The following is a 12,155-nucleotide window of genomic DNA, read 5'->3' as shown; positions in this document are numbered from 1 at the left end:
AAGTTTCAACAAATGTATGTAAACATTCCTTAACTCTAAATTATACAGCCCAGCAATAAGAATTAAAACACAGTAAATGAAACGGATTTGAGAGAACTTTTAAGGATAAATATCACTTCAATGAAAAGTGGAGAACGCCATTTCCTGGGGTAGGAGTTGTTTAAATAGTCACAGAATCAAAAATAACAAGGTGTGTAGTGTAAAGTAACGAAACTATCAGTTTTTAGACTGAAACCTCAGAGATCTCCATGTTTAGTTCTACTCTAAATAAAGAAAATAAAACTCAGAAATTCCAAGGGGACAGTCATATCCATCCAGTTTAGGCTTACCGCAGCCAGGACTCGAAGAACTGTCCCTAAACTGGCAGCAGCAGCACAGGCTATAAAAGCACTGTCCCATGTGTAACACTGACTAGACCAGGACTGTATGTGACAAGACAACCTATCAGTGAGTCAAACAAATGTACGTTAACTCTGAGAAACATTGGTCTAGATTATCAGTCTAACAGAAAATAAGAAGCAAGTCAAATAGTTTTGATTTATCCAAACATACTCAAAATATTAACATTTCAACATATACTCAGCATATTTTACATAGTTCTGTATATAAATTTAAATGAACTGAAACTAATTTCCTCAGCAACAATTTCAAAATGTTAAGCAGCATCCAAGGGGAAGTACTATATGAGACAGTGAGGTTTTAAATCAAATGACCTCCCTGGTGTAAGGATAAAGGGACTCACAATTCTCTCTAGGGATATGTTTTTACTCCTTCAAAGGCTCTCGAGCTTCCTGTGGGCACTGTCAGAGGCTATTTCATACCAACAGCCTCCAGAGGACAAGCTATAAATTACTATTTAACTGGCCAAATTTCTTTGGGCCAAAGTGCTAACTGCCATATGGATCTGGTAATAATAAATTAAGCACTTCTGTAGGAACGTCAAGTACATTCAATTTCTGTACGCGCAAGGCATTTCCATCTCCTCTACTTTTTCTCAACGACCAACTGTATTACTGTGTCCCCACAACACTCACTCTTCGTGGCTATCACTTCAGCTGGGCTACTTACGACCTTAGACCTTGTTGCGGCCAACAGTCTTATTTTGTACATAGCTTCTCCCAGAAACTCAGAGTACTTTCATCTGCTTTCATCTCTACAAAAAGTTCTATTTCTTTTCGCCTACAAACTATTTCTTTTTTTCTTTAGTTCCCCTCACTCCAGTTCAGGGTTTCTCTGTGTAGCTTTGGAGCCTGTCCTAGAAATAACTCTTGTAGAACAACGGGTCTTGAACTCACAGAGATCCGCCTGCCTCTGCCTCCAGAGTGCTGGGATTAAAGGCATGCGCCACCACCGCCAGGCTTTACAAACTATTTCATATTACATCAAATACTTCTTTCAGGATTTACACTTAAGATAAAGTAACATAAAAGATAAATCTTTTGCTTATATTTGTATATTTGTAAGTCTTACATTTTTTTCTGTGTGCGAGATACAAGTAAAATCATACCTTATAGCATGAATAATAAAATCCCAGAGACAATTATTGGGGTTCAACCTGAAGACCAGAAAAAGCAAAGCCACTGGCTTGTACCTCTACCTCAGACCAAAAATAAGCAAGATCCTATCGCCACAAATCTTGGAGACTACACACTCCAGTGAGTTCCTTTCTCTTCCCCCTTATATTTCCCTCTCTGCCTAGCCATATCACTCCTGTCTCCACCTTCCTAGTACTAGGATTAAAGCCGTATGATTCCCAATGCTGGGATTGTGTGAGCTCTGTTTCTTTTAGACAAATTCAATCTTGTGTAGCCCAGGATGGCCTTGAACTCACACAGATGTCTTGAACTCACAGAGATATCGTCTGCCTCTGTCTGCTGAGTCCTGGGATTAAAAGTGTGTGCTACTACTCCCTGGCCTGTATAGCTGACTAGTGTGGTTGCTTTCCCTCTGATCTTCAGGCAAGCTTTATTTATTTAAAACACAAGTAATATACTACTATAATACTTTTTTATTTCAAAAATCAAGAAACTAAAATAGGTGTTTACTTGCCTATTATGAGAAACTTGTAATTCTGGAAGAAGTTGGTTTTTAAACCACTGATCAAAATCAACACTGTCAAACAGCTCAAAAGCAGCTAATCCCACAGCATTATACACTGTGAAGAGAAAATAAAGAAATTAAAGATTTTAGATATTTGGTCTTATATAAAAATCTGAACCTACTTTGAAACATGAAATATAATAAGGATATATTATATATATACACACACACACACAATAAGAATATGGATATTGTATATATACAATACGAACATTGAGATTACTAAAAACATTTTAGAGACATTGCTTAAATTATTTTATTCCAGGTTTTTCCCACTCTTTAGTATTTTCAAACAGAAAACTAAATCCACTGTAACATGAGTCAAATTTCAAATATTATAAAATAATATATGATTCTAAATGAAAGCTGTATTTTATTATCTGACCCCAGTTTATTTTTCCCTAATTCATCTTGCACAACAATCCCTTAACTGCTTGTTACTGTGCAGTTAAAGCAATGAGCAGTCAGATGTACAACTCTACTGTACCAGGTCATCATACCCTAATGCTACAACCCTCCTGGGGCCCTCCTCTGGCAGCCTCACCTTACAACCTGCTGTCACAGTTCTTTATCCATAACTCCCTTGTTTTCCACACCATTAATCATTTCATACAATAGCAGAATTAACTGTATACTTAGTTATCCCCTTCAACTGACAATTCCTACATTTTAGCTATTTTTACACCCCAATTCTCATGACACAAAATCTACCACAAAACAGATCCTCTATGTACTGGACAATACGCCTTTCTAGATGGCTTAAGTTCAACATACCGGCATCTTTGATTAACAGTGCATTCATATCTTCTACATTGGTTGGACCTGAAAAAAAGGGAAGAAATTATCAGTAAAAATTTTAAAAAAACCCTAATTCAAACTTTTAAACTAATTTTAACTCATAAAAATTATATATGAACAAACAAGTTTAATCTATCTATACATTGTTCTAATCAACTTAAGCATATTTATGAAAAACTTATCACGGCCTTACGGTAAAGACATTCAAAGCCTGTCTTTCTAGGTTTCTGAAATATAACAAATTATTATTTATTAGTTACTTTATTGTACAACAGCACATGAGAACTTAGCCGCCTATGTAGTTTTCTCCTCCCACCCACTCCAACTTCTCTCCAGCCTCTGCAGTCACCGTTCTTCTCTTAACTTCTGAGACCAATATTCACTTATTCCATGCGAGTAAGACATGTAGTACTTGTCTTCTAGGGCAAAACTTACTTTTAAAAAGCAGTATTTTAAACTTGTATTTTAAATATATGATTCATAGACATGTGTGATGTATAAAAAGATTATAATTTGTGCAAACAATGTAGAGTAATTAAGCCAAGGTAGTTAATACCCCATCACCTCAAATACTTACCCTACCTCCTTAAATACTGAATGTGTTTTTTTTCCCCAAGTCAGAATTTCTCTGTCCTAGAACACACTTGGTAGACCAGGTTGTCCTCAAACTCACGGAAATCCACCTGTCTCTGCCTCCCAAGTGCTGGAAGTAAAGGTGTGTGCCATTACCACCCAGCTTAATGTTTTTTTTTAATTGGCATCTGATATTTCCTCCTGCTGACTATCTTTTGCCACAATTTATAAAACAGCCTTAAGTTATCCCAAGTGATGTTCTGTGCTCTGACCATTATCTCACTTCCCCACCAGTAACCTTTCTCAACACCATCTACTCTTGGCTTTTATGAACTTGATTATTTTATATTTATGTGTAGGTGAAAACATGTGAAATAGTACACTAGCATAGTATTTTCCAAGTCCATTCATGTTGCCATAAATGATATTGACTCTACTAATGCTAAGTAGTAGTCCACTGTATATACATCTCATAGGAATGACTTCACTATGAAATTTAAAGACTTTAGAATGAAGTGTGGGCAGATCGTGAAGTACTATTCATGAAGGACGACCCCACAGTTGGAAAACACAATTAACCTAAATGTATCTTCTTTTAAATATATATATATATTTATATATATTATATATATTTATATATTATATATATTATAAATATAAAAATATTATATATATTTATATATATAAATATTATATATATATATATAATGTTGTTCAAAGTACTTTGTTACTGGTAAGTATGAATTGTTAAGCTTAACATTCCAATCAGCTAGAATAAGTACACCCAAAATAAGAAAACTGATACAGAACCAGAAAGAAAACTCAACTGTGAAGTCACTGAAAAACTTAATAGCAGAAAATAACCAAGGAGAATGTATCCCAAATAGTTAGGGTTTCTATCGCTATGATAAAACACCAAGTCAAAAGTGACTTGGGAGAAGTGAAAGATTATTTCACCTCACAACTCTCAAGTTACCCTTCATCAATGAGGGAAATCAGGGTGGGAAATGAAAGCAGGAATCTGGAGACCACAGAGAAATGCTGCTCACTGCCTTGCTCATCATGACTTTCTCAACCTGTATACATACAGCACCCATGACCAGTAGCCCAGCAGTGGCACTGTCCACAGTACGCTAGATCCTCCCACATCAATCATCAGTCAAAAAAATGTACCACACACTTGCCCACAGGCCAATCTGGTGGGGGCATTCTCTCAATTGAGGTTCCCTCTTTCTAAATGACTCTAGCTTATGTCAAACAGACATAAAACTAGCCAACACATCTGGCTTATCCTAAAATAGTTAAAAAAAAATAAGCAAAGAATAGACTAAAAAGTGTGCAAAATCAAAACAGAGTAACAAAAGAAGTATAGGCATCATCAAGTTTAGTAATTTCTAACTATCCTTAAAGAAATTAACTATATATTGTAAGTAAACCACATGAAAATAAACAAAGCTCAAACTACTTTTTGTTTGTTTGTTTGTTTTTTGTTTTTCGAGACAGAGTTCCTCTGTAGCTTTGGTGGCTGTCCTGGAACTAGCTCTGTAGACCAGGCTGGCCTTGAACTCCCAGAGATCCGCCTGCCTCTGCCTCTGCCTCTGCCTCCAGAGTGCTGGGATTTAAGGTGTGCGCCACCACCGCCAGGCATAAACTACTTTTAACAATTACTACAATAGATGGACATCTTATTTTTCCCTTTGGCATGTAATTTAAAGAGACAAAAACTAATAGGATTCAGAGAAAAAAAGAAAGGTTAAGAATCTCCTTCTCTCCAAGAGATCCTCCTGTTCAGGTTTCTTCACATATCTACCTACTCAGGTCTTGACCCAACTAACTGGGTAATCTACTCTCCGTCTACCTTCTAGGCGTTTCTGCAGCATCTACCAGCATGTTCGTCTCCTGGATACACTCCTATACTCCTCCATCCCTCCAGCAAAAAGCCTTGCCTGGCTTGTCTGAGGGGTCTTCAACTCCTTCAGTCTTTGAAGCCTTTTCTCTCTGAAGGTTTTTTCTAATTTAAAAATACTCCAGGGGTAAGTTGATCCCGAATTTCCTGAGAAACCGAAACACTGACTTCCACAGTGGTTGCACAAGATTGCATTCCCACCAGCAATGGATGAGGGTACCCGTTCCTCCACAGCCTCTCCAGCAAAGGTTATCCTTGGTGTTTTTGACTTTAGCCATTCTGACAGGTGTAAGATGATATCTCAAAGTTGTTTTGATTTGCATTTCCCTGATTGCTAAGGAAGTTGAGCATGACCTTAAGTGTCTTTTGGCCATTTGAACTTCTTCTGTTGAGAATTCTCTGTTCAGTTCAGTGCCCCATTTTTTTAATTGGGTTAATTAGCATTTTAAAGTCTAGTTTCTTGAGTTCTCTATATATTTTGGAGATCAGACCTTTGTCTATTGCGGGGTTGGTGAAGATCTTCTCCCAGTCAGTTGGTTGCCTTTGTGTCTTAGTGACAATGTCCTTTGCTTTACAGAAGCTTCTCAGTTTAAGTAGGTCCCATTTATTCAATGTTTCCCTTAATGTCTGTGCTTCTGGGGTTATACATAGGAAGCGATCTCCTGTGCCCATCTGTTGTAGGGTATTTCCCACTTTCTCTTCTATCAGGTTCAGTGTGTTCGGGCTGATATTGAGATCTTTAATCCATTTGGACTTGAGTTTTGTGCACGGTGATAGATATGGGGGTTTTGATCCTACTTAATGTGCTGGCTTTGTGGGAGCCTAGCCAGTTTGGATGTTCACCTTCCTAGATATGGACGGAGGGGGGAGGACCTAGGACTTACCACAGGGCAGGGAACCCGGACTGCTCTGTGGACTGGAGAGGGAGGGGGAGAGGAGTGGGGAGAGGGGGAGAAGGGTGGGAGGAGGGGGAGGGAAATGGGAGGCTGGGAGGAGATGGAAACTTGTTTTTTGTTTGTTTTTTTTTCTTCTTTTCTCAATAAAAAAAAATTAAAAAACAAAAATACTCCAAAAATGCATGCCACTGTATATAAAGCAACAACTTAGAAGTTTAGGAGCACTTTTGATCACTTTCTTGTTCCCAGCACATCAATTAGTTGCTCAAGGTAATCAATCAACATATAATAATGAAGTACGCCAAGCACTGAGGTAAAGAATGAACAAAGCCAGAGTGAACATAGTATCTGGAAGCTTCAGTCTAACCAAAGTTACTTAGCAATTAACTACCACAATAATCAAATAACCAAAGTTTGCTTTGTCATCTGACAGACTAATCAAAGTTACTTAGTATATAAAGTACTACTTGTGTATAAAGTACAATAATCAAATCTTCAAAATTTGCTTTGTCATCTTTTAAATCTCCTTTCTGCTACAACTATAAGGCTAAAAAACTACTTGAGCCTTTCTAACTTTCTACAACACACTCTAGAGAGTTTCCTACACCTGTCATTTGGTGCTATTTGTTTACAACAGCAAGATGTATCCTATTCAAAACTGTAATTCCAGGCTGACTTCAATACCACTTTTGCAGGGAAGAACACACTCAGTCTTTCTCAAATTCGTATTCAATGTATGACCAAGACACAGAGCAGTGACCGCAGGAAACATTTAGGCAATCTTGACTCAACATTAAATGGCAAACCATTACAAAGAGCTTACCTTGAAGAGTTTGCATCATTTCTAGAAGTACTGGAGTAAGAGTCTGATTATATTCATGGAATATATCTATAAATAATACTTCAGTGCAAGGCTAGAGAGGGAGAAAAAAAGAACAGATTCCTAGTTTTTAAAAAATGTTATATTATATTGGCTACTGCAACAAAGTAAAGGGACACTCATCTTCAAATTCTAAAACAAATGTTTCCAACTGTTGATTTATTAAAAAACAAAACTATAGGGGCTGGGGCTCAGTGCTTGAACAGATTGCTAGTAAGACATACATGAGGCCCAGGCTTCTATCTCTAGCACCATTTCTAAAATAATAAAACAAAGGAATGCATGATAAAGCCAATTCACACAGGAAACTTCTTTCATTGCTTCAAACACTTGGTGTTATAGACACAAAGTTTGTCTGTCTTTGGTTGTTTTTCAAGACTGGGTTTCCTGTGTAGCCCTGGTTGTCCTGGAACTCCTGTAGATCTGTAGACCAGGCTGGCTTCAAACTCAGAGATCTGCCTGTCTCTCTCCTCGGTGCTGGGATTAAAGGCATATGCCACCAACACCCAGCTCAAAGAATCTTTAATTCACTGTACTTTAAAAATCACTCTACAGCCATACTCACTTATATGCAAGCAAAATGACTGAGTATCAAGAACAGAATTAATATATTTAATAATGTGTTTTCATTGACATAGTCACCCACTGTAGTTCATAAACTCAATTTACCATGAAAAACAGCATTTCTTTTAAGAAATACAAACAGTAACAAAACTATCAAGCTACAAAAAGAATGCTTTGTTTGGATTTTTTTGTTTAAATATTTATTTTATGTTTTTGCCTGCATGTATGTAAATGAACCACATGTATGTCTGGTGCCCAAGGAGCCAGAAGGCAATGGATCCCCAGAAGTGGAGTTAAGGATGGCTGTGAGTTATCACGGAGGCCTCTTCAATAGGGACAAATGCTCCTAATCGCTGAGTCAGTTCTCCAGACATACCTGGACTCTTAGAAGCACTGAGGCATGGGCTGGAGACATAGCTCAGTGATTAATGGCACTAGTTGCAGACCCAGGTTCAGTTCCCAGCACCCAACAAACTATAATGCCACTTCCTGGGGATACAATGTCCATAAAACTGCTGGACAGAAAATATACACACATAGTTCACATTGTAAACGCAAGCAAAACACTCATATACATAAAATAAAATAAATAAATCTTTAAGAAATAAAAAATAAAATAAAAAGCCAGGTAATGGTGGTGCATGCCATTAATCCCAGCACTCCAAAGGCATAGACAAGTGAATGTCTGTTGAGCTTGAGTCCAGCATGGTCTAAAGAATGAGTTACAGGACAGGTTCCAAAGCTACAGAGAAACATCTCAAAAAAAAAAAAAAATCAAAATTAATAAATGAATTGCTAATTAAATAAAGCCATAAGTAAATAAATAAATAGCAGAAACAACAACAAAGAAGCACTGAGTCATGGGGCTGAAGAGATGGCTCAGCACTTCAGAGCACTACCTGCTCTTCCAGAGGTCCTGAGTTCAATTCCCAGCAACCACATGGTGGCTCACAACCACCTGTAATGAGATCTGATGCCCTCTTCTGGTGTGCAGGCAGAACACTATAAGCATAATAAATAAATCATTTAAAAATAAGAGGGGGCATTGACTGTACTTCCAGAGGACTCAGGTCTGATTCCCAGCAGCCAATACAGATAACGCCCTCTATAACACAAGTTCCAGAGGATCTAGTACCATCTTCTGGCCTCATTAGGTACCAGATACACACGAGGTGCACAGAATATATGGAGGCAAAAACGTGCAGATACATTTTTTAAATTTGCTTAAAAAGTCATTCATGCCAAGTAGGTCACAACTGCCTATATCTCCAATCACATGGGACCGGTATCTACTTCTACACTCATGGGCACTACACTAATGTGCACAAACCTACACACAGTCACATACATTTATACATTCATATAATTTAAAATAAAAATAAAATCTTGCAAGCATGTAAGCATTTGGAAAGCAGAGGCAGGCAGCTCTCTGAACTAAGCCAGTCTAGTCTAGATGGTGAATTCCAGTCCTGCCAGAACTATATAGTCAGATTTAGTCTCTAAATAAAAGAATAAAATATTTAAAGTAGAAACAAAAACAATCAAAACCAATCTTATATGTGGTGGCACATATCTTTAATCCTGCACGTGGAAGGCAGAAAGAGGGATATCTCTTTGAGTTCAAGGTTAATCTGGTCTATACTGTGAAACCCCATCCTCCCGAAAAAACACAACACAGAAAAAATTAGTAAGTTATATAAAGATAATTAACAAAGGACAGCTTGATACGTATTTTTACAAATGTTCATAAAGACGATAATTTTATCTTACTAATAATGTATTTTAAAAGCGTCCTATAACAAAAGCAATGGGCTGATCTCTGAGAATCATACTAAGCGGTAAGGGTAATATAGCACATCATTATATCAGTGTATAAAACTGTAAAGCAAGTCCTTTCCATTCCATTCCTCTCTCCTGAAGAGGCAGCTTCTGCCTCTCTCCCTCCTCCCCTTCCCTCTTGGTGTGGGAGAATTGTCTGTATTCTGTCGATCATATTTTAAATAAATGCTGATTGGCCAGGAAGGAAGTATAGGTAGGACAATCAGGCAGGAAGCAAAGGTGGGGCAATGAGAACAGAATACTGGGAAGGAGGAAGCCCATTTCTCCCCAGTCCTGCCAAGACCACAGAAAAAGCAAGATGTGACCTACCCTGCCGAAAAAGGTACCGAGCCATGTGGCTAACATAGATAAGAATAATGGACTATTTAAGTTAAAAGAGCTAATACAAAGCCTGAGCTAATGGGCCAATCAGTTTATCATTAATATAGACTTCTGTGTAATTTCTTCGGGGCTTGCCGGCTGTGGGAACTGGGCAGGACAGAAACCCCAACAAGCAGGACCTCATGTTACACCCCCTTCTCTGTTTCTCTCTCTCTGTGCTCTTCTCCCTTCTCCCGTTTCCCCTCCATAACCCACTAAATAAATACCCAAGTTTTTTGTAAAAAAAAAAAAAAATCAAAAAACAAACTATGAAACAATAAAAAATACTTTATTAAAAATAAAGGTACTTCAAACCAGGCGGTAGTGGCGCACACCTTTAATCCCAGTACCCAGGAGGCAGAGGCAGACAGATCATTGTGAGTTAGAGGCCAACCTGGTTTACAAGGGCTAGTTCATAGTTCCAGGACAGGCTCCAAAGCTACAGAGAAACCCTGTATCGAAAAACCAAACAGAGCTGCCTTTAATCCCAGCACTCAGGAGGTAGAGGCAGGAGGATAGCAGTGAATTGAGGACAGACTCGACTACAAAGCAAGTTCCAGGACAGTCAGATATTACACAGAGAAACCCTCTCTCAAAACAAACAAACAAACAAAGTATCAAGCCTGGTAGTGGTGGTGCATGCCTTGAATCCCAGCAACCAAGAGGAAGAGGGAGGCAAATTTCTAAGTTTGAGGCCAGCCTGGTCTACAGAGAGAGTTCTAGGACAGTCAGGGTTTCACAGAGAAACCCTGTCTTGAACAACCAAAAGGTATCAAAAAGATCTTTATCAAGAAAATATAAAGAGGGCCATTCCAAAGCAAAAGTGTCAGATTTCATTGACATGTTTTCTACTTATACAATAACAATTATTTCTCAAGCAAATTAATAAAGAAAATAGCAGTCTACCATCATCATCCTAACAAAAAAAATTCAGACTAAAATCCATAATTTACAGTTAACTCTGTCCAACTCCAATGTGGAGTTGTCAATGAACACTAGGGCTTTCCCATCCAAATTTCTTTCCATTAATACTCACCCTCAAACTGTATTTCCAAGAGTCTCCTCCTGTTTCTTCCACTGCTGCAATTAAAAACATGAAAAGTAATGCTCTCCAGAAACCTAAAGTGATGCTGCCAAAGCATAGCACTCATGTGACTGTCTGACCCCTAACACTAGATGCCCATCCTTGAGAACCTTTCCTCCGGCTACAAATTACATTTTTGTACTTTACACTTTCCATGAACCGCTCATTTAAATACCTTTTAAGCACTTTTGCTTTCTCGAAAAAAAACTTGCTGGAAAAAAAAGCTCAAACTTCCCGCATTTCCCCAACAGATGAAAATACACAATGTGGCATTACAACTCTGAGAATCATTTTAATGCGTGCAGTCATAATTCTCAAGTTAAAACTTGTCACACTTCCCACAAATTTTCTGTATGTTTAAAGTTCAAGTAAAAATACTTTAGGACAAAAAAAAAACCCTAAGGATTTAATATTCAAAATTCATTTACACATTATAAAATTATATATACTACATTTTTAAAAAGTAATATTGATAGAGTGGACCAAGAAAGAGTGACCAGCTAGTTCCTCAACTAGACAACACAGTCTCTAGGCCATAAACCCAGAGACAAAACCCCAGGACCCCCCCTACACAGGCACCAGCCAGCCAGCAGGCAACCCTCCTACAGACAGGCTGCTCCAACATCCCCCATCAATCCCTGTAATCAACAAGTCTCACCATGCCACTGAACCTACCCATCCCCGTGACCTCAATGGTACACTGAGATACACACTGCATCTGCACAGAGAGACCAAGAGTGGGGCTCCTAAGACATAGACAGCAACTACATGATCCATCCAAGAGTAGATCCCTGAGACACAGACACCGACAGTAAGGACTGGACCAAGAGACAAAGACACTGACTGAACCAGCTGGAGGAAGAGAGGGGTAAGCGCTAATGCAAGAACACATTCAACAACCTAAAGAGCAATATGGTAACACCAGAACCTAGTGGTCCTGCAACATGAAGACCTAAACATCCTAACTCAGAAGAGGAAGAAAATAACCTTAAACATAACTTCATGAAGATGAAAAAGACCCTTAAAGATGAAATGAAAATTTCCCTTAAAGAGATGGAGGAAAAGAAAACAACTGGAAGAAACCAGTAAATCTCTTAAAGAAAGCCAAGAAAACCAAAAAAAGCACAAACAGGTAAAGCAAACAATTCAAAAAGC

General features: G+C 38.1%; 1 protein-coding gene across 4 annotated transcripts in view; it reads right to left on the bottom strand.

Annotated features, from left to right (window-relative positions):
- Ipo11 (importin 11) overlaps window positions 1–12,155 on the bottom strand; it is a 168,501-nt gene that overhangs the window by 105,349 nt on the left and 50,997 nt on the right. For 3 of the 4 annotated variants that reach the window (XM_041663574.1, XM_041663576.1, XM_041663577.1), the window contains 4 exons: window positions 10,953–10,996; window positions 7,097–7,187; window positions 2,875–2,922; window positions 2,050–2,155 (listed from right to left, as the gene is read on the bottom strand). In XM_041663574.1, the coding sequence (XP_041519508.1) occupies window positions 2,050–2,155; window positions 2,875–2,922; window positions 7,097–7,187; window positions 10,953–10,996 (289 nt within the window). The remainder of the gene's footprint in view (window positions 1–2,049; window positions 2,156–2,874; window positions 2,923–7,096; window positions 7,188–10,952; window positions 10,997–12,155) is intronic. The other variant, XM_041663575.1, reaches the window with a different exon arrangement.

The sequence above is a fragment of the Microtus oregoni genome, unplaced genomic scaffold, assembly GCF_018167655.1.
Source record: "Microtus oregoni isolate MIOR12 unplaced genomic scaffold, Mior012 000014F_ref0000157, whole genome shotgun sequence".
Taxonomy (NCBI): Eukaryota; Metazoa; Chordata; class Mammalia; order Rodentia; family Cricetidae; genus Microtus; species Microtus oregoni.
Note: the sequence above shows the minus strand (reverse complement) of the source record. Positions and strands in the feature narration are given on the sequence as shown.